Source organism: Chroicocephalus ridibundus, chromosome 2 (assembly GCF_963924245.1).
Source record: "Chroicocephalus ridibundus chromosome 2, bChrRid1.1, whole genome shotgun sequence".
NCBI classification, from domain to species: Eukaryota; Metazoa; Chordata; class Aves; order Charadriiformes; family Laridae; genus Chroicocephalus; species Chroicocephalus ridibundus.
Genome location: NC_086285.1, coordinates 167,334,795 through 167,358,252, shown reverse-complemented (window position 1 = coordinate 167,358,252; position 23,458 = coordinate 167,334,795). Strand labels below are relative to the sequence as shown.

The following is a 23,458-nucleotide window of genomic DNA, read 5'->3' as shown; positions in this document are numbered from 1 at the left end:
CCGGCGGGGAACTCTCTCGGATTAGGGAATCCTTTATCTCTGGCTTATATAAGACCCGGGGACTCCTTTTATGGTTGTCTTTTCCTGCTTTGTCAAGAGCAAAGAACAAATGTAGCTTCATCTGCGCTTGTGGGTTGGCTAACTGATTAAGCATCTGATTCAAGCTAAGTACGGAACAGGCTTTTGATGGGCGGATTTAATTTGGTGTAAAAACCAGGATGCTGTCGTCCCCCCCTTACCGAATATTCCCAAGATAGCGGTTGGTCTGGTGCAATTAAGCAGTGGGGATGACTCCCACCTACCAATGCTTTAGAAAGTCCAGAGTGCTCCAGTGTGCACTGAATTGGTTCCTTTTAGTGTTTCCCCCTCTCTTTCCCCCCTCCTCTTTTCTTTTTTTCTCTCTCTTTTATTTCTTTCCCCCCCTGCTGCTTTACCACCATTTCCAAAGCATTTGCATTCGGAGTGAGCACACTGTGTGTGTGTGTATATGCACGCATGGGAGGGTGTGCGGGGGCCCGTGGGTGTCTGTCTTGGTGTGACACACTGAATTCCTCCTCATCTCCCCCTCTGCGAGTCCTGCCAGGGGAAGCATGCTAATGATGACCTTGCTGAGTAAATAGTTGTGGAATGAATAAGTGTTTTTCCTGCAATCTGAAAGGCGGAAGGTGCGATTACTCATCCATCTATCCAACTGTCTCCAGCACCTTTCAAGTGCTTCTCGCGTCGAGTCTGGGGGCGTGCGCGAGGGGGTGGGAAGCGAGGGGAGGCTGCCAAGATCTGGGTTGCCACAGACACCGGCCTCGCTTTTCCTCCAATGAACGCTGTGCTGAGAGTGTGAGAGGAGGCAGGGCACCACCCACATGTTGAGCTGTGTGGGGTATAAGTAGATGGAAGAGCCTGGACTAGTGGCAGTTCAGACAGGGAAGAGAAGCAGCTCTTTGCATCTCTAGTGAAAGCGCTTTTGACTCGCCAACTTTACCGGAGGAGAAATCACCGGGATTTTTGCAGCAGCATCCAGCTTCTGTGTACATCTCTGTGTGTTTTTCGGCTCTCTGCTGTTCAAGATTCTCAGCTTCGGAGAGCTGCTTCAGCAGGCAAGTGTGTGGGGCTGGACATCTTAGACAACTCCTCTCCTTGTTCCTGGAGGATCTTGGCTCTCTCTGGGACACCCAGAACACGTGAGACCGGCATTTCCAGTTGGGCACCGGGAGAAATTTGCCTACAACTCTCTCTGGGATCCACGGGGACTGAACAGCTCGCTCTGCGGTGATATCTGATTTGGTTGTGTTTGTGTTGAAAAGTCCTTTGAGGGGGGTTTAGAAGTCTCTGTGTGTCTTTCGGGAAGTGTTGTGGTGGGGTTTTTGAGAGCAAGCTCTAGTGCCAGGGCTTACAACCCAGTTCTGTCTTTGTTTGACACTCGCGCGGTTGGAGCCATGCAGCTGGATAATGTCACCAATGCAGGCATCCACTCCTTCCAGGGGCACCGTGGAGTTGCCAATAAGCCCAATGTGATCTTGCAGATAGGGAAATGCAGGGCAGAAATGTTGGAGCATGTCAGGAGGACCCACCGGCACCTCCTGTCTGAGGTCTCCAAGCAGGTGGAGCGCGAACTGAAAGGCTTGCAGAAATCAGTGGGGAAGTTAGAGAATAACTTAGAGGACCATGTCCCAACTGATAACCAAAGATGGAAGAAGTCCATCAAGGCCTGCCTGGCCAGGTGCCAGGAAACCATTGCCCATTTGGAGAGGTGGGTCAAGAGAGAGATGAATGTTTGGAAGGAAGTTTTTTTCCGACTGGAGAAGTGGGCGGACCGTCTGGAGTCCATGGGAGGCAAATATTGCCCTGGGGACCATGGCAAACAGACTGTGTCCGTTGGGGTGGGAGGTCCAGAGATAAGGCCCAGTGAGGGTGAGATTTATGACTATGCCCTTGATATGAGCCAAATGTATGCACTGACCCCTCCTCCTGGGGAGGTGCCCAGCATCCCCCAGGCCCATGATTCCTACCAGTGGATCTCTGTTTCAGAGGATGCTCCAGCCTCTCCGGTGGAGACTCAGGTCTTTGAGGATCCCCGGGAGTTCTTGAGCCACTTGGAAGAATACTTAAAGCAGGTGGGTGGAACAGAGGAGTACTGGCTGTCTCAAATCCAAAACCACATGAACGGGCCAGCTAAAAAGTGGTGGGAGTACAAGCAGGACTCTGTCAAGAACTGGGTCGAGTTCAAGAAGGAGTTCCTTCAGTATAGCGAGGGGACTCTGACTAGGGATGCTATCAAAAGGGAGCTAGATTTGCCTCAGAAAGAGGGAGAGCCCCTGGACCAGTTCCTTTGGCGCAAGAGAGACTTGTACCAGACCCTCTATGTTGATGCAGATGAGGAGGAAATTATCCAGTATGTGGTAGGCACCCTGCAGCCCAAACTGAAGCGCTTCTTGAGTTACCCCTTGCCCAAGACCTTAGAGCAGCTGATCCAAAGAGGGAAGGAAGTGCAAGGCAACATGGACCACTCTGAGGAGCCCAGTCCACAGAGGACCCCTGAGGTTCAATCAGGAGATTCTGTGGAGACCGTGCCTCCCTCAACTACTGCTAGTCCTGTGCCAAGCAATGGGACTCAACCTGAGCAGCCCCCTAGCCCACCAGCTACTGTCATATGAGCTAGTCCAAGGGAGGCAGCAGTCTGGGTTACATGAAAGAGAGAAGGGGGCGTATTTAGGAAGCTTCTCCTTGGAGAGAGGTTCCAGTTGAGACAAGACATGAAGTGCTCAGTCCAATAGCCCATAGCAGAGGAATTAACTTTGCTTGTGGGGGGAGGGAGGCGATAGGGGAGAGGCACCTTAGGATGTGGTTGCCCACCTCACCTGAGCCATGCAATACGGTGGTGCTGAAGATACTGTTTGCACCACTGTGGGGAACGGACAATTTTATGAGATCCCTGACAAGAAACTAGAGACAATTCCCAACTTCAGAAGCAGCCGCTTACACTGGCAGCTTTCAAGGACTTCATAGGAGTGCAGCAATTGGCTGAGGGTTCTTACCCATCTGGATCTCTCCTTCTCTCCTCCCTCTGCTGAAGAGGTGTCCCTGTCCTGAGGAGACATCTTTCTTTTGACCCTTGTCCATTTATGATTTACCACTGGGCTTCTGTTCACTTGGCAATCTCCTGTTCTTACTTGCTCCAAAGGATTAAATATTTTTTTTAAATGTTTTTTAGAAGAGTTCAGAAACTGAAAACCTTAAAAATCTGGATTATTTTTATTGTTTTTTGTTTCACTGCACCTAATACCTGCTTTAATGTTTTTCCTCTCAAGAGGCTCTTACTAGTTTACTGTAATCAAGGCCACTGCAGTGCAGAGGCAAATTTCACCCTTTCTCTGCACATTATACTGTGCATTCAGCAGGAAACAAGAGTTTCAAATTAAATTCTGAGCTTACTTATTGAAGGGCCAGTCTGCTTCCTTTCAGAGAAGAGAGGGTGTAAACGTGGAGAGAGGAGGCACCAGAGCTATTTTATTTTGAGAGGGTGGGGGGAAGGTAAGGGAAATAAATCCTTATACTCTGAATGAAGCAAACAAACACATCCTAAATCCAGAGCAAAATATCCCCAGAGAAGCAAATCGTGTCCATGCTGATGTGTGGAGACAAAAGAAGCTTTTGCCATGTAAAAGCAAAAAGAAGTGAAGAGAGGAGCTGTGTGTGTCCCAGCACAGTGTTAGCCTGTGCACCACAGCAAAGAGTTTCTACTCACACAGACAGATTCAAAATGCTCTTGGAAAGCCTGGCACCTCTGACCTGGAGCACCTGAGGACAGAGTGTTGTCTATTCACAAAGAAATTTCTACAACATTTCCTTGCCATGGATGGAGATGGACTTGGACTCTGACGTTTTCCATTTTGAGACAGTAATGCTCAGCATTCACCTTGCTTTGGCTAACACCTGATGATAGGACTTTGAGATGAAACTGCTGTAACACATATTCAGGAAGTTTGGCTCTTCAAAGCTTCTTGAGGCTTGACACATCTTGAGCATCATCTGCATTCACCACCAGACCAAATAAGCAACAGCTCTGCAAGAGATGCGGCAGGGATGCAGCAACAGGAATGCCCCTGAGATGCTCCTTGCACTACTTCAGCAGTGACATGTGGCACCGGTGGCTCAGAAGACCTTTGGCGTGCCTCCTTCCAAGAGGATGAAGGTAAGGCAACTCTCTGACATTCTCTTCTGTGCACTCCTCAGACCTAAATTAGCCATAGCCTGCCCAGTAGGAAACTTGCAGTGGGATTAAAAAAAAAATAAAAATGAAATGGGATGTGAAGGATTGTAAGTGACAGATTAGGGTTGGGAGAAAGGGGAAGGGAGACACATCCAAAGGGAAATAAAGGACGGTGTGTGGGAAAAGATGCCAAACAGGACAATATCTTGCGTTTGCTGATTAATATGGGGAGGAAATTGAAAATTTCTTCATCAGTCCAGCACAAGGACCTGCCACATGAAACCCTGGGCTTGAGTCCCCAGCTGTGGCAATACATCACAGGTCCATGCGCAGCCCAAAGGAGATGCATGTCTGCTCTGCACCCTTGGTAGAAGTGAGTCGGCCTCAGGAACAGTGGGGGCTCTTCTCTCACTTGTTTAGAGTGAGTTAGTTTGGCAATGGCTGTGTCTGCAGAGAGAAGGAAGCATTTCTCACTAATGACCTGGGATGAGTGGTGGGGGAGTGGGTGTCATTGCTGAGGATGAGCTGGCCGTGCATTACAAGCATTATCTTCTCTTTGTTACAGTGACTCACTCAGATCCTCCTCTGAGAAGGAATCACTTCACAGTTCTCAGGATTTGGAAGGAAAGCCAAAGAGAAAAAGCTTCAAAACCAAGGATTTAGCCTCAGACCTGCTCTCAGGATCCCCAGCCACCAACTGCTGGATCCACTGTCCACTGTCCGCTGAAGGAAAGACTGACACAGGTAATTACCTCTCATCTTATCCTTATGGGCCTTTCTTAGCCTTCCCAGTGCCCTGACTCAAGATATTGAATAGCCCAGGTGGAAATATCTGTGCTGGTCTTGAGACTTCAGCCCCAACGGTTACAAGAGGCTGGCACCACCAGATAGGTGGGATTTCAGCTTCTTGATGTACAACCCAAGTACCAGCCCCAATAAATAATGCTCTAGGGACAGTGCACATCATGCCTTTCCTTCTGCTGGACCATTGACAAATGCTTAGACACCAATATCTAGTGGGACCTCCAGGCTGTAGACACCTGGTTGGCACAGCTGAATTTAACCCCATCTCCTGAGAAATCCTCTGTACCCTGCACTTTAGATATCTAACCAGAGCTGCTGCACTTTTTGTTTTCTTTTACAGAGATCCCTGTTGCTGTTGCTGAGTTACCTTCTCTGTGTCCAAGAGTTCTGCTTTCCCAGGGGAGAAGAGAGTGCTGCAGGAAGACAGAGGGTAAATCATGCACCAAAGAGCCTCCCATGCAGTGCAATGTCGTGTTCAAGGTGCTGAGAGCCAGAATGAAAGGGAGAAGCCACTTCCAACAGGACGAAGTCTGAGCTGGTCCAGGTATTCCAAGCACAGAAGAAAGCGTTGAGAATGAAAAGAGAAACCAAGAGACAGAACAGAAGAACCAAGTGTGAGCTTTGGGGACAGCAAGGATGCTGGGCTTGTACTGACTGTCTGTTGAGATGATACTATACCTCTGCAATTTGGGGCCACTGGGACTCACCTAAAGAAATCTTCACTAGATTAACAGTTTAAAAAACTTTCCTGATTAACTTTGCCAAATGACTGACCCTACCTAGGCTACGAACCCTCCATGCTGTTAATGCTGTAACTCATTTTTCCTGAGTTGAGGGTAGCTTCATTTCATGCGGGTATCAGTTTTCAAACCTCAAAAGGCTCTGGGGGTTTGGAGAAGCATCCGGTGGTCCAGATGCTTGTCTGAACTGCTTGAGCCTGCACAACCGGGCCAGTTGTCTTGCCAGAAAGGAGAGTCTTGTGAGGCAGTAGGTGCTTCCTGGATCTTCATGGGCCAGAGTTACTGCAAGAACTTGAGTTCTTGTGTTGGCTTTGGTGTGACTGTTTCCATCCAGACCCAGGTAGCACAAAAAGTGCAAAAGACAAGCTCAAGTGAGTTGAACAAGACAGTTATGGTTCACATCTCCGCTGAAGAGCTCCAGTTGGTTCCTCTCTCTTCCAGAGCCAACTGTCCCGGGTATGAATGTGTGTGTGTCAGTGCGGGTGTATGTGTGTTGAGCAAGCAAATCCACTTAACCAAATTCTGTGGTGTTTTGTTGCGTTTAAACTAAGCCAATGGGACATAACGTACATTCCAACAATGCTCAGCCAAAATGTCCAGGACTGGAAAATTATGAAAACCATGTAAAGGCAGATTTCACAGGCATCATCCCAAGGTCAAAATGATGTTTGATTTTGAGGTGCTTAATTTCCACAGTCCCTTTCAAGGGATCTGACTGCCTCAATAGGCATTTTATTTTTCCATAGATTTTCCTGTCTTTTGAATGAATTAGCCAATCTGTGCTACTTGAACATTTGGTCCTGAGGTTTATACATTTTCAGCTGAGTTTTTGGATTGTGCGGAACTGAATCTCCTGGACTGATTTTATTTCGATTATTGCTCCTAGCGGATTGGAGCTTTACTTGTAGCACCCTGGTTTATATCACCAGCCTCTCCAGGAAGGACTGGTAATTTATTTTCCTGGGGCAGAGTCAAATGAATGAAGAAGTGTGTATGTGTTGTGTCTATGAAACTTTAGCGAATTTCAACCACTGGATATTTTTTTTTTCCTTAGGAAATTTTAGATTTGACTCTGACAAAACTACTTCAGAGTTTTTATTTTTACTAGAGATATTATAAATTCAAAAAACCTTGTACAAAAGGCAAACACATTGAATCACTACAGGTTATAGAGGCTGAAGCCAAAAGGTCTTTGTAAGCCGACATCACTTGCTCTAGGTCTGACTGTATCAGGCAGTTTATTCCTCATGTGTCATGTTGGAGTTACAAGATCACACCAAGCCACTAGAACCTGTCAATAAAATAGTGCTACACTCTATTTGCTATTGTAGCAAAGCCTTTTGTAGATTTATACAATAAAACTTTGAAATATCTGCTTCAATTACTTTGTGCCTGCCTTTCTGGTCTTTTTTCCTTGGTTCATGGGAGACTCAAATATCTATTGCCCTCTGAAGATTTGGTCTTGTCAGGCATTTGGGCTTATGAAACCTTCCTTCTTGGCAAAAGCAGATGGTTGACATAAAAATGAAATATGCTGGGCCTTTGAAGAAGAGGGCTTGGATCTAGAAAATATGGAGGTGGTTTAAGGGGGTTGTTTAGCATCTCAGATTGAGTCAAATATAACCCATGAGGCTGGGAGAAAGAGTCCCTTATGGGACTATGGATTTTTCAGGGCTCTTGTTGGATACAGTTAAAAGAACGGCTAATGAAACAGCCGGCAATCACATTCCCGCCCATGCTGGAGAGGTAATAGGCCTGGAAGAGCTGAGGCAAATCAGGGCAAAGAAAGGGTAAAGGTAAAGAAATAGCTAAGCCTGAATAAGCTCTACTGGATATCGAAAAAGACTTCAGCGGTCAGAAGAGCCAGCACTCAGCAGCACAGAGACCCAGGAGCTACTATCAGGCTGGTGCTTTGCTACTTGATCCATTCCCCTACAGCAGGGTAGTTCTCCATTCCTTGGGTTTGTTACCTATAGAACACCTCTGTGTCATTGGGCGTGGAGGAAGGGACCATAGCAGCAGAGTAGCTCAGAGTGTTTTAAATTGAAATGAGGATTTTTGCAATAGGCTGGGCTCAAAGTTCTGGCCCCAAAGACCTTCAGTCCATCAGAGTAGAGGACTCGACTCTGCCTCTGCAAATCCCTCCTCTTCTGGAAAGGTTTTGCACTCAGATGGATTTAGCCCCCCATTCCCTGCTCCGTCCCTGGTCTCTCTCCAATGAGAAACATGTTATGACTAACAGTCCAGGGAGTGATGGAACTGGTAATGTGCACTTGTTCTAGTCATCTGGAGAAACAGACAGACTCATTCCTTTCACAATAGGCACTAAACGTTCATTGCCAAAGGCAGCTCCCAAATATCCCTTTTTGGGCTCAGGTTGGAAAGGCAAACCATGGTGTGATGGCCAAAGACACGTAATGTACAGCTGCTAACCCTTGTGTCTTCATCTCTTTACAGTTCATTCAACCACAAACTCTCATCAAGAGTAATAAAGAAAGCTTGAAGATGCAATTTGTGTCCACAGCTGAACTCTGCCTTTGTACCCTCAACTACTGTCATCAGTAAAGGGGTTAAAAACAAGCATTGAGGGGACACCCCAGCAAAAGCGGTACAGCCACTGTCAATCCATCCTGGGACAGTCTAGGAGAAACTGTGCAGGAAGGCAGGGTTAGACTTTGCATGGTCTATGGACATGGCCAAAGGGCTGGGTCTCCTGCAAGGACCAACCCAGTGTCTTGCAGAGAGAAAAGCCAAGAGCTACTCAGCTGGAGGTGCTGAGCTCTTCCAGCAGAGGGGGGCAGAACTCCACTGTACACTGTGGGAATTAAAATTAAAATATGCTATAAAAAGAAAAATCTGTCCTCGTCATCATCCATCCCCACGCAGCCCACTCCCACACCTTCAGCGATCCAAGATCAGTTGCTTCAGTGGAGGAGGTCTGAGGGCAAGGAGAGAGGGGGCAATGAAGGGTCAATGGGACGAGATGACAAGGACTGATGGACAAGTTATGGTGGAAGATGGACAGGATGGGGATTCCCTGCTGAGAAAGGTGTGAAAGGTGGATGAGACATGGAAACGCCTGACTGTGCTGGATAAGCTCGGAAGGTTTCCAATTTTGTTCCAGAGCCTTCCGGATTTGAATCTAATAATTTTTATTTACTTTCTTTCTGACAGTTCCAGAAGAAAATCCCTAAACAGTCACTGGGCCTCCACCTTCACTTAACGAAGAAATGCCTTATTACTGCTCCTGGCTCTATCTGTAGGGAGTCACCTGGGATAGGTATAGCCCAGCAATGGATTAACCACATCAAACTAGTTGAAACCCTCTCCAAAACCAAAGCAGGAACCACCTCTGTGTTTGCTGGGGCATGATCCAAAATGCAGAGATATTCACAAGCATCCTTCTGTCTACTAGTGGGGAAGTGGTGTGACACTTACAGAGTTAAGAAAAAGTCATTAATTCACACTTACTGGATAATTCTTTTTTTTCTTCTTCTTATTCTTCTCTCTTTATTGAGGCTACACTGATGAGCTCCTTAATTTGTTTATTCAGTACAGCTTAAATAAAGTAATAAGAGGGACCTTCCCAGAGTATTGCATTTATATATGAAATTTTTGTTATTTTTTTTTCCCCCTTTTATCTCCTTCTTTTTTAATCAAAGTGATGGCACCGGTCAGTCATGTAAATCATATTTATTGGCTTTTCAGGCAGGTTGTGTTTGTGAAGGGCCTAACTGCTCCCCTGGAGCCACTTTTTTCCAGCAAAGCAATGTGTAATTAGGGAGGTTGTGAAACTTTCATTACTGACACAATCGGCTGTAATGGCTCCACTTATCACATCAATATGGTGCTCCGGTGAGCTCTGGGTGCTCACTCTGATCAGGGAGCAGGATGTTATCTTAGATCTGTTCCCACAGATACTAGTTCGTACTAAGTACGAATTGCAGGCAGGTGACACGCTTTTTTCAACTAATATCTAACCATTAAAAATTGAAAGGAGGATTGCCATGTGCAGAAGCGGGCTCAATTCAGCAAACAGTTTTAGGTGAAAAAAAAATGCATATGATAATTATCGAAGGGGCAGGCAATTTCATTACTTTTTAGGCTACTTTTGGGAACTTTTAGTATCCCATTTCTTAAAGCTAAAGAGGACTGTAGTTCCGTTGCTTCCACATACCACTAACTGAATGTCCTCAGCCAATATTACATAAAAGAACTGAAACGTAAGCCATTAGTCCCTAGAAAATCATATTTCATTTAGTCCTGAAGCTTACAGAACCACTTGCTGGCATAAAGTGTTTCTTTTTTTCTAAAGGAATAGAATCTTGACATTTTCAAAATGAACCTTTTTGACTTTTTCTTTCTAAAAAATCATCACTTAAAAAAAAAAACTGACTTCAAGTTGAAAAAACACAAAAGGAAGAAGGGGGGAAACAAGAGGGAAGAAAAAGGTTAGAAAACTAGAAAAAACATTGGAATGATCTGTTTTGGGACTAAGAAAGAGGCATGTGCTGAGTTGGTGCAAGAAAAAAATCTTTTTTCATCTTTGATTTATTCAACCGAAGTATTAGGAGAATTTCTCATCTGACTTGACCTTGCCCCATTTTGCCCGTTCCTGATTTGACCAGTCAATTAAAAAACTCCATTATTTCCCTTGTTGCAAAAAATCCACCATCTGTGCTACCATGCTGCATACTTCACTGATGCAGAATTTTCTGGGTGTTATTTGAATACCATGAAACCCTTCCTTAACCCAAACAAAGTTATTTTCCCAGCAGCGTTGAGGAACAATCCCTCTTTGTAACCAGGATTACAGACCCTGTTACACACTTGAAAAATTACAAGCCTACAAACTGGAGTTCCCAAATTCATTGCAAATTTTGACATCATCAGAAGCCAAACTTAAAGTTGTTACCTTAAAGGCTGTCCTCAGTTTAGGCAGTGATATTACTGCAGTGCTTCAGGTAGTCTATGTTGACGTTTAGTTATAGCCTGCCCTGGAGTTCAGGGTCCATTTGTTCTTGCTCCATCTCGAAGTAGAAACAAAGGGAACACGAACAATTGGAATTTGCAAGAGTCTGTGGATGGCAAAGACACAAGATGCACATTGTGTTGTGGAGGCAGATGTAGACTAATGGAGAAGAAGGGAAGATTGTGGTTTGTATTGTCATCTCCCACCAGCTCAGAATCCACCCCATCCACTCATCTAGCCCTCTGTCCAGTGGGCCGTGTTGTGCCCCTGCATCACAACCATGGTTAAGGGGAAGATGACAACAGTGTGAAAGAGCCTTGAATGAAAGCAGACCCCGTAGATACCAAGCAAAGCACTTCTTCCCCACCTTGGCTCCCCTTGGCTACCCTTGCCTTGCCCAGAAATTCTCTTTAGAGACTCACAAACACTATGGGGATTTTTTCATGCTATATGGGTTAATTCATCCTGGAAACCTGGTGATGAGACGACAATACCAAAGCAGAATTTCTAGATAGTACAGGGGTACCTTTAGCATTCTCCTGGTGGAGAAAGGCCTGGGAGGGACTTTAAGTACTAACCATACCCAGGGCAGGAGAGAAAATCCTGGGGTCACTCTGTCACCATTCAAGTAGTTAGCTCGGCTTGTTACAACCTGCAGTGGTCACCCTTATGCCCTGGTCCCCATAGCTTAGCAGACCTCTCAGAAACCTGACAGTACCCAAAACTGAAGAAAAACTGGCTCACTTGCAGTCAGTGTCCCATCCAAAACCACACATTCCAGACCCAGTCCTGACCTACCATGCTCTATTAGGAAACCAGAGACAAGTTTACGCCAAGGACTGCCCTGTTACTAGTCAGTTTTTGGGGCTAGCATAGTTAAAGTGCCTCTGTAACAGTGGCCAAAGGCACCCAAAGGACATCATGGACATTAACACATCCATCTGACATGGTATCTGCCTAAATTTTCCAAGTAAATAATCCTCTTCCTCGTTACAGAATAAGGTTTGACTTTGACACAAACCTGGAGCAAGACCTAACCACCATAATCCCTGCGATTGATCTTCTTCTTATGGTGACATGAACAACTGCTGAGTAGCTGTGCATATTCAGTCTGAGCTTAGACATTGAGTGACTTCTCCAGCCAGTGAAAGGCCAACAGCTCTTTGTTACAACCTGCATGGCTTGCAGCCCTAGTGTCTCTGGGAACATCTGGGATGTGGGTGTCCTGGTTTTCCCAGAGCAGGCAGATGTTGAAGAGAAGGATTTCCTAAATGTCTGAGGGTGAAGGCAGGAAGGAAAACTGGCTGCAGACACCTCTGTCCCGTGTAGGACCCCTACTGATATACTGCTTCCATAGTACACATCCACCTAGCGCAGATCATTCTCACTTCATAGGTGTGGAAAATGAGGCACACAGCTGAACCATTTGCAAGTGTTAGAAGCAGAGGACAGTGTGGGATTTCCCAGGACAGCACCTCCATCAGCACTCTGTGCTTTCACTTACTCAGCTTCGGTTTCCTCTGCAATCACTGTCACTTGTTTCTCATGGCCTTTTAAGGTTCCTAAATCTTGCAATCAAGTAGAAACTGAACCCTTATTTAACCTGTTCCAAAGACCCTCATCTTGGAGGCCTCCTCTACACAGACTTTTGGAAAAGCAAATCCAAACTCAGTCAAAACACGGCTGTATACGAAACTACTCGGCAGACTTTAAGACTTGTATCTTCAATCTACTTCAGAATCAAGGTGACCTTAATGCAATGTGGCTCACTTGCCTTTGGCTTGATCAGACAGGCATGTCTGGAAATGAGCTAAGCTTAGCTGAATTAATGCCTCCTTTGATCCTCATTAGGTTTGTACACACCAAACGTTCAGGCCAGCCTATGCTATCCACCATAAAAGTCAGTGCCGTGAGCTTTCCTGCACACCTCAGTATAGGCAAATGCTACAATGGGTCTAGCACTTCTCTGCCTCTCAGACCCAGCAGGAGGGCATGGTTTCTGAGGCTGGTCACATCCCATAGTCCTCGCTCAGGCTGACAGGCACTGTGGCAATAGCAGGAAGCTGCCTCCAGCATCAAGAAATGGGCCACAGGTCTCAGTCACAGACAGTGGCATTCAGGCCATCAATGCTGGTCCATCCAGAAGTGATGGTCGCATGGGGAGGTGCAGACAACCCTAGTCTATCCTAACAAGCTATAAAGTGGAAGCATTTAAACCTCCTTCTGTGGGACAGGAGACACTATAGAAGTTTCCTTCCTACATAGATGGCGGCTTCTTCCTTCTCTGTCACAGAAAGTGCTGAGGGGACAGGAAGGCTATGCATTTGTGGAGAAACTGCTGGAAAAAAAGGCATCCGAGCCCAGCCAATATTTTTGCTAAAACCTACCACCAGCAAATTCTGCTTGCTGACATGATGGACACTCTCCTGGGAACCACACTATGATGCTGAGAGAGTAGGCACCTTCTCTTCCTCTTTTCCACTGAAGGTCAGACCCATGGGTGCCTCTCCATGACAAGATCACTCAAATCTTCCAGGTTCTGCTCTGCACAGGGCATCTACTGCATCACGGTCATTACAAATGAAATACAGACTCAACCTTAAATCAGCAAGCACGCACAGACTGATGCAACACTACATGTTGTAGGTACAACCCAAGCATTTGGAATAGCAGCCAAATGTCATGAAAGCACAGGAAATTTTGTTTCCTGCAGGCTTTTCGTACATGAGATTTGAACAGCTGGTTAATGTAATTTTTAGAGTATGTCACAAGTAATCTCTCAAGATCATGCAAAATCCACATTTTTTCCTGACAAATTTCACTATTTTTGTTGCTTTTACCTTAAATTAGACTAGATAAAGAGACTAGGCCTTTTCAGCATCCCTGGGTTGTTGAAATATTACCTCCTAGGACCAAGCTAGATGACCCCAGAGGAAACCACAAAGAGTCAATGCAAAAGAGGAGGACTATCATAGAACCATAGAATCACGTACAATGGTAGGGATGATTTCTCCTGGAACCACCCACAAGAAAACTGGGATGTTTGTCACCTGTATCTCCAGAAATCACTGTCTGGCAACCCTTCTAGCAAGAGAGTGGAGCTGCGCTGGCTAAAAACATGCAGTATAAAATAGGGCCTAGAAACAACAAAAACAAACAGGAAGACTCTACTTGGTAATATTTTTTTTTCCTTTCAATCCACTCACTTTAATCTCTTCAGGGATTGGATTTACTTAATGCCTAATGTCCAAAACCAGCATCACACAGGGGTGTAATCACCCAGACCAGACATCAGGCCCATTCACCATCCAAGAAAGAAATGGATCCACTCAATGGGCCCAGTTCATCCGAAACCATGCAATGCATTCAGGGATACAGTAAAAAAATCAAATTGTCTGGCCCTTTCCACATTGTTGTGGCCTTAGGTGACCACCTTTTTCTGCTTGTGTGAAAGAGCCTTCCAAAACTACCCACAGCTCATTCCCTCACAATTCTAATTATCAGAAGCAATCAAACACTTTTGGTTTTCCCTCCTACTCAGCCTTTTCTCTAACAATCAGAGTGCAAACTAGCCATTTGTCTGCAGTTTTACCTGGTCGCTGAAATCAAGATGTCATCACAGACTCCAAAGCTGTCAAGCCAGCACCTTTGCCATGGCATGAGAGAAACTTAAAAAAAAAAAAAATTAAAAAAAGAAAATAGAATAAGGAAACCCTGAAAAGCTCAGCCCCCTGCCATGAGGGACTTCAATAAACATTCAGAGCTTGTTTCTATGACGCTGAGGCTCTACCTCTCAGAAGGTACAAAGTGTCAATCAGGATTTTCGCTGCTGGAAGAAGGGACCCATGTCTCTATGGAAACGAGACGGAGGTGACAGTGCCTACGGAGAGGCTTTCTGCATAGATTCCCATCCTGACAGTTTACATTTGCTGAAGATATTAATAACACTGTGGCTCTCAAAAAGATAAAAAATGCTTTAACTTCCCTGGACTGCAAATCCTGACGGTGTTGTCCCCTCTCCCCTCCAGCCTCAATCAAAGAACTGTACCTTTTGTCTGGTTTTACTTATTTACGACCATATTATGAATGATTAAATTATTGATGCAGGCGAAAAAAACAATCTAATGAGTTTCCCTCCATAGAGGATGTCAGGATATAATGAGGTTTTGCAGCCTCCCAGCATGGATTTAAACACAGAGATACAAGGAGAGGGGAAGCTTTGAGACTAGACAGGGTCCTCCAGTGCAGCATGCATATTTGTGGGGCAACATTGTAGAGAAGTCTTGCCAGTACAAAGAATATCATATCATGACTGCATTCAGCTCTGACTTCTCTGAAACAAAGCCCCAAACTTGCCTGTTAGACAAGTGACCTTGGGACCCTGCCGTATCTTCTCTTGAGCATGCCGCAGAAGAACATCTGTCTCACGGTTCCTTTGCTGCTGCTTTGCTTTTCTTGCCATAAGGCATCCAGAAAACAAAGCCATCAGAGCTGATCCATGGGTGGATGGTTTCTCTTTTGTTGCTTAGTTGCTTGTTCTTGGGCTAGAGAAGAGAAATAGGTGGGTTATTCAACATCCTGACTGGATTTGAGGATTGAATTCGCTACTGCAAAAGGTTCGTGAGTTGTTCTATGTCTGCCATTGTGGAGTCTGGGATGGAGTTGGCCATGTACAAAGTTGAAAGATTAGAGACAAATCTTCAAATTAAAAAGCTCCCACACAGTAAATATGTTGAGGGCAGGACTGTGGAGTGCCAAGAGAGCACGAAGGGGAGATAGTGCCTGACCAAGTGTCAGACTTAACAAGCTTGCTAGGTATAAAGAGCAATATGACATGGCTATGACTACCGTGCAGTGATAGTGAAGACGACTGTCCACTAGGACCTTGGCGCTGCTTCTCACAGACTGAGTGAGTCTCTGACAAAACCGATTGCAAGTCAAGCAGGAGCTGCCACTCCTGGGGTAGTGGTTTAATAAGTGTACCTGCAGGAAATGTTGATAATGGTGTCGACTGTGAATCCTGCTGCTCTTTGGTCCTGCAACACAATGAGTCATAACCCGTCCCCCGCTAAAACTCGGTGAAGACTTTCCTGTAGCTCATCCCATGCTATGCGAAGGGAATTGACCACCTACCCATTTCCTGTGTCGTCTGCTGCAAGAGTGACAGATGTTTTGTGCTAGCATATTCAGTAGCATTGCAGATGGAAATCTGGGAAATACTGCTTCACTTGCTGGGGGATCACACAACCACAAAGAGTTGTAGGGTCATATTTCCCACCAGCTTCAGGAGAATGTTATTTGTTGCCATGCTGCAACTCACAGATCATATTCTTCACCATTTTTAAAGCTCTTCTAGTGATAGAGACCTTGCACTTTCTCCAACCAATTTATCTCAAGGCTTCTTTACCAATGGCTAGAGAGAACAAGACTGCCCCTTCCTGCTTGGAGAAGCCTTTTCCATACTGAAAAGCTCATGGTGTTGAAAGTTGGGGTTGTTCAGCCTGGAGAAGGCTCCAGGGAGACCTTATAGCGGCCTTCCAGTACTTAAAGGCCGCCTACAGGAAAGATGGAGACAAAGTTTTTAGCAGGGCATGTTGCAATAGGGCAAGAGGTGATGGTTTTAAACTAAAAGAGGATAGATTTAGACTAAATATAAGGAAGAAATATTTTACAATGAGAGTGCTGAAACACTGGCTGAGGTTGCCCAGAGAGGTGGTAGATGCCTCATCCCTGGAAACATTCAAGGTCAGCTTGGACAGGGCTCTGAGCCACCTGACCTGGTAGAAGATGTCCCTGCTCATGGCAGGGAGGTTGGACTAGATGACCTTTAAAGCTACCTTCCAACCCAAACTGTTCTATGATTCTATGATTGATTCTACGATTCTATGTCACCCCCAGGGTGTAGTTTCAGAATATGGGAAATTGTGTGGCAAAAATTGGTGTAAAAATTTCCCACGGTCCTTTCTACAACTTACACTCTCTCTTTCAGATCCAGGAGGCTCAGTTTGGCTCCTTCCCTGTTCACTCATAAAACTATCCATGGGACCATGCTTTACATTTTGTTGCTGCTGTAATCCAATCTGTTTTCTTCATATGTATTTTATTAATTCATTAAACATACTTTCTGCACCAAAACTTTCTCATTGCACACCCCTTTCTTGTCTAGTCTGTCCTCCCACTCATCAGGCTTATTTTACACCCAATAATGTCCTCTTTTGAATTATATAAATCTGTCAACTCCACTGAGACCTACCCTAGGTCTCCTCAGTAGGTCATTAGCCAGAGATGGCAGCTGCCATGGAACTATAGCTTGCTCCCAGAATATCTGGCAGTTATGGTTTTAGAGAGTACTTGTCCATACCCTACAAGCAAATCCCTCTGTTGCAATAGCTAACACTCCGCTTGTGGAAAAATGAACCTCAGAGAGTAAGCTTCTCCCTTTCTATGTCTGAATTTCACTGAGGGAATTATATCACTGCAGTGGACCGCCACTGAAGAAAATTTCCCAGCTTCCACCTGTATCTATTCTCTGCATAATTCAAGAATATTCTTCTTTCCATATTTTTGCTGGGACTTGTTTTTCTGAATGCTGAAGTCAAGTTTTCAATGGGTGCAATTTCGAATGGTGAAGGTGAAAGATTTCTGATAGAGGTAAGTTCAAATGCTCGCTGGAAATTGCGTATAACCCAGGACACGCAAAATAATACAGAGGCCAACTTATCCCTCAGGCAGGACACTGCTGGGAGTGCAAGGGACATGAATGGGTTGAAGAGCTAATCAGATCTGAGCGCTTCCATGGCTGCTGTTGCTAAGGAGACTGCTTCCTTGGCATCTGCATGATGAGTACTCCCCTACCATTAACTTTAGAAATGAGGCTCCCAGGTACTAATTGATGAGGAGAAAGAAAGACAGAGTAGGATTTTAAAAGGGAAAATACCCTTATAGACTCCAACAAGCAAACAAATCCAAAGCTCTTTTCACATGCTCTTGATGAAGCAGGGTTTTCCATACCGGTGCTGTTGTCATGTGATGGGGTCTCTGAGTCAAGATGTGGAGTGAGGGTGGTGAAGAGAGGTGCTAAACCACTTTTTTCTGTGTGCAACAACTATTTAGGTCAATAGCCGAGCCCTTCTGCATCCAGGTTAAGTTCATGCCTTTTCTACCTTTCCCAGCAAGACATCTCAGCCCTGATCTACTCAGGGGGGTAAGGAGGAATGACGGTCTCCACACACATTTGCTCTCCACTCCAGAGCCTTACACACATCAATAGAAAGGTTCACACTGTGTGAAACAGGCTTTTGGTGAAGGTTCTGCTTCTTCAAACCTCTAATGAAGAGGTGATTACACATGTGCTATAGATGTTTGACTGACTATAACTAGCTCAGGACTCAGTAGAGGTGTAGGAGAGGTATGGTTGTGCCTGCTAGGGGAGATGAAGTAACATGACTGCAGAGAAGTTACTTAGGAATTCAGACCTTAAATTGAACCCCAAGGGGCTTTAAGACCTTGGAGAACCTATTTCTGTAAGAGGTTTCCCCAAAAGGGTCCTGGCCCTGGAGTCCATTGGGTTGTCTTTTCCTACTCTACTGCTGTTACTAACCTTTAGGAAAGCTCAGGAGTCTTCTAGAAGAGCACCTATCCTGGTTACAGGTTTATTCCTGAGATTTTTTCCACTTCTTTGAAGTGACATGCTGAGCATTTTAAAATGTCTCTGACAAGAGAGTTCAAAGGCATTCTTGGAAGAGAGAATTTTGGACTCTAATATAAGTTTTTATCATTTCTTTGGTTTGGGATTTTTCAAGGGAAAACGATGCATTATTCTGCAGCTTCAGCCTCTCTGGATTCCCAGTTTTAATCAGATTCATCCATTCTTTCTCATTTTCAGCAATAGTGGCTTAATTTGCATTTTGCCCTTTTTCTGTAATGACATAGTAAAAGCATTTTCTCATTATTTCCCTGACTTATCCCCTATCGTTAATGCTGTCATGATGACTCAATTCTAGACAAGGATTTTTGTCTAAGAACCCCAGGTTCCCCGCCAGTCCCTGGATCACTTAGCTGCCTTTTGGCTCATGTGAGATGCTGCTTTGTTGACCTGTTAGTCACTCACCAACTCAGCTCTATTGTTAGTGTGGAAACATAAAGCTAATATCATTGGTCTTGCATTGCGCCTACATTTGAACAACTCATGAGGAACTGCATGTAGCCAGATGACCGCTGGTTTCTCACCCCTCACCCTACATGGGGGGAAAGACAAAACAGTGGCTTGAAAACTTATAAAAAGAGGCTAAAATTTGTCTAGAAGTTAATCATCTGATGCAAATTAGATATCTTGGTTTTCTTTCTGGACAACAGAGAGAGAGAAAGGCATCTCCCAAACAGTTTTCGTCATATATATATATATATATATATATACACACACACACATATACACACAATACCAGCTGGTAGGAGGCTTCTGTGTCCGCCAGGCCTCCAAGCACAGTTGTAAAATACATAAAGATATCTTGCATTTTATAGTTTTCCTGTAACAAAAGACACCCTACTTCATGTGCTTTCAATGGGTAAAGGGCCTAATTACAGGACTGACTCATCAGCCTTTGGCTCTGTTGGTGAAGAGGTCCCAGTTTAGGTCAACTGGTGGCACATGGGGACCCAAAACAAAAAGAGAGTTCATGATGGAGTACTGCGTCCAGCTCTGGAGTCCTCAACACAAGAAGGACATGGACCTGTTGGAATGGGTCCAACGGAGGGCCACAAAGATGATCAGAGGGATGGAGCACCTATGCTATGAGGACAGGCTGAGAGAGTTGGGGTCATTCAACCTGAAGAAGAGAAGGCTTCAGGGAGACCTTATAGCAGCCTTCCAGTACCTAAAGGGGGCCTACAGGAAAGATGGGGATGGACTCTTTATGAGTGAGTGTAATGATAGGATGAGGGGAAACAGTTTTAAACTGAAAGAGGGGAGATTTAGATTACATATTAGGAAGAAATTCTTTACTGTGAGGGTGGTGAGGCACTGGAACAGGTTGCCCAGAGAAGCTGTGGATGCCCCAATCCCTGAAGGTGTTCAAGACCAGGCTGGATGGAGCTTTGAGCAACCTGATCTCGTGGGAGGTGTCCCTACCCAGGGCAGAAGGGTTGGAACTAGACGATCTTTAAGGTCCCTTCTAACCCGAACCATTCTATGATTCTATGCACCACAAATACCTAATATCCAGGCCTGGCTCTGTGGGACTGTGAAATGGAAAGTGACTGCAAGCACCTCACTCTCGCAGAGTAAGATTGCTTCTCCAGTGTGAATGGATGTGTTCCCTGCCAGACAAAAACCAATACAGTTGAGGTTGCAACATGACAAATATTTAGTTTTGGCAGGGACTACAAATTACCTAGGAAAGTCTAAAAACCTCCTCCATGTCCCTTTAAAACAGACCAGCCCAACTCTCCTGCTTGGGGTTTTACAGCCTACTAATAAAATCTTCCTGAATAGCATAGCAGGCTGTAGGCTTCCCGTTTTGTCTCTGAGGCATTCTTTGCTGCAGGGGGGTTTTATTTTTCTGTTCCTTTGAAGCTCACCGTCTGCTGCCTGTTCCCATCGCGCTCTGCTCTCTCTGCCTGACATATGTGAAGCTTGAATACTTTCCCTCACAGATACAGCCAGCTTACTGCAGTCTTTAAAAATAAATCAAGCCAGGCAATAGTCATGATTAATGGCCTCATGCAAAGACAGAGCACCAGTCAGTAATCTATTACCCAGCTTGTCTGTATCAACACCATGGATGAACCAACATAGAGTTCTGTTTTCCTTTTTTGTGTGTGTGCATTGCCTTTTTTCTGGTTTTCTTTCTCAGATGGCTCCAGCAGTCCATCTTTATACTCTGAAACTCTTCCCTCCCTCCCCCTGGGACAGATGGAGCTTATCAAAATGATAAAGGGGAAAACAGGCGACATTAGTTCAGCTCTGTTAATGAAAAAGCATCTCTGGACTAAATTGAGTATGTGCATGTGGAACAGGGCCAGCAGGAGAGAAAAGGGAAAAAGAGACCAGGATGTTCTTTCCAGGGGGAGAAAGGGGATCTTACTTCAGTCCTAGAAACTATAACTGCTGTCCACCAAAAACAACAGAGGCCAAAACCAAGCAGGGACAGCCCCATGGATGCCCTCAAGTTGGGCATCCCCTAGCAAAAAGCCTCAGAGCAGCAATAACAGGTGATGAATGACGTTATCTGACAGCCTTTGTCATTAGTGGGCCAAGATCCAGACCCAGCATTACTTGTTTTTCTCCCAGTTTTTTCTTGCCCTCAACTGGGCAGGAGAAAGAGCAGTGTAGGAGCAGATGGAACTGCAGAGGGAACAGGCAGATCTTCCCTGAGCATGAGGCCACGTATTGGCCACCACAGCAGGAGTTGAACGGAGTGCCTGAAGGGGTTGTGTCCTTTGCTATCTCTGCTGCCATGCTGCTCTGAGACCTAGGGGAAATTGCTTTCTTCCTCAGGTCTTCATTTCCTCCCTTCATCTTGTCACTCCATGGCTGTGTAGCCACTCCATGGCTCTGTAGGGCAGAAAGGATCTTTTAATTGCACATAACCCAATCCAGCATATCCTTGATTTTGTACTGGATGATGGGCGGTCCTGCAACAACAATAGCAGCAATGCTATCCCTGTCCATAAGTGGAAGGACAGTCACAAACAGCAGAGATGGTTGAATTTTATGATTAGGAAAACTAAAGAAAATCCCTGGTGGTAAAAAGCGAGAAAAAGAAGTAGGTTTGGCATTCTTGAGTATGACCCGGAACCATTTAACTTCACACCCAGCACTGGCTTTTTTTAGTGCAGCCTTATCCACCAGTGCCTCGTTCAAAACAATAGTTGCCATCTGGGGCTCATAAGAGAAAGCGTTAGGTCCTTGACTGAACATGTATTAATTCCGGTGCTTCTCACCAACAGAACATGTTGGTATGAAAAGGCCAAAATACAAAAATCACTGGGGGTGAAATCAGTAGCCCAGGTCAAGTGCATCCACGCTAATGCACGTAGCATGGGCAACAAACAGGATGAGCTAGAAGCCATTGTGCGGCAGGACAACTACGACATAGTCACCATCACGGAAACGTGGTGGGATGACGGTCATGACTGGAATGCTGCAATGAGTGGCTATAAGCTCTTCAGAAGGAATAGGCAAGGAAGGAGGGGGGGGTGGTGTGGCTCTGTACATTAGGGAGCTGTTTGACTCTATAGAGATAGACTCCAGTGATGAAGGAGTTGAGTGTTTATGGGTAAGGGTGAAAGGGAAGGCTAACAAAGGTGATTTTGTGCTGGGAGTCTGCTATAGGCCACCCAACCAGGATGAGCAGGTTGATGAGGTATTCTATAAGCGGCTGGCTGCAGTCTCGCAAACGCCAGCCCTTGTTCTAGTTGGGGACTTCAACTTACCAGACATCTGCTGGAAATATAACACAGCTGAGAGCAGGCAGGCTAGGAGGTTCCGCGAGTGTATGGAGGATAACTTCCTGACACAAATGGTAGGTGAGCCTACCAGGGGAGGTGCCTTGCTAGACCTACTGTTCACAAACAAAGAAGGGCTAGTGGGGGACATGGAGGTCGGAGGCCATCTTGGGCTTAGTGACCATGAAATGGTTAAGTTTTCCATCCATAGTGAGGTAAGGAAGGGGGTTAACAAAACCTCCATCTTGGACTTCTGGTGGGCAGACTTTAGCCTGTTCAGAACCCTGGTTGGGAGAGTCCCGTGGGAGGTAGTCCTGAGAGACAAAGGAGCCCAGAAAGGCTGGACGCTCTTTAAGAGGGAAATCCTAAAGGCCCAGGAGCAGGCTGTCCCCATGAGGCGCACAATTAAAGGGCGGGGAAAATGGCCGGCCTGGATGAACAAAGAGCTCTTGATGGGACTTAAGGAAAAAAGGAAGGTTTACCACCTTTGGAAGAGGGGACAGGCAACTCAGGAGGAGTACAGAGATTGCGTTAGGTCATACATAGAAAAAATGAGGAAGGCAAAAGCCCAGCTGGAACTCAACCTGGCAATTAATATAAGGGACAACAAAAAAAGTTTCTATAAATACATCAACAAAAAGAGAGTGACAGAGAATGTCCATCCCTTACCGGATGCGGGGGGAAACCTTGCAACCAAGGATGAGGAGAAGGCTGAGATACTTAATGCCTTCTTTGCCTCTGTCTTTAGTAGTCAGACCAGCTACCCCCAGGGTGTTCAGCTTCTTGGGCTGGAAGATAAGAATAGAGAACAGGACAACTCCCCTGTAATCCAGGAGGAAGTAGTTAATGATTTGCTTATGCACCTGGACACGCATAAGTCTATGGGGCCGGATGGGATTCACCCAGAGGTTCTCAGGGAGCTGGCAGGAGAGCTCACCAAGCCTCTCTCCGTTATCTATCAACAATCCTGGTCAACAGGAGAGGTGCAGGATGACTGGAGGGTGGCCAATGTGATGCCCATCTGCAAGAAGGATCGGAAGGAGGATCCCGGAAACTACAGGCCTGTCAGCCTGACCTCGGTACCGGGAAAGATCATGGAGAGGATCATCCTGAGTGAGCTCTCAAGGCAAGGGAAGGGCAGCCAAGGGATCAGGGCCAGCCAGCATGGGTTTATGAAAGGGAGGTCCTGCCTGACCAACTTGATCTCTTTCTATGACCATGTGACCCGCTCTCTCGATGAGGGCAAGGCTGTGGATGTTGTCTACCTGGACTTTGGTAAGGCCTTCGACA

At 45.6% G+C, this 23,458-nt stretch overlaps 1 protein-coding gene across 1 annotated transcript; it reads left to right on the top strand.

The window, feature by feature from the left end:
- Positions 1 to 1,095: 1,095 nt before the first annotated feature.
- ARC (activity regulated cytoskeleton associated protein) lies at positions 1,096 to 7,131 on the top strand. Its single transcript, XM_063327644.1, has 3 exons — positions 1,096 to 4,189; positions 4,773 to 4,951; positions 5,352 to 7,131. Exon 1 carries the CDS (start codon positions 1,434 to 1,436, stop codon positions 2,649 to 2,651), a length of 1,218 nt encoding a protein of 405 aa, XP_063183714.1. The 5' UTR covers positions 1,096 to 1,433; the 3' UTR covers positions 2,652 to 4,189; positions 4,773 to 4,951; positions 5,352 to 7,131.
- The last annotated feature ends 16,327 nt before the right edge of the window (positions 7,132 to 23,458 follow it).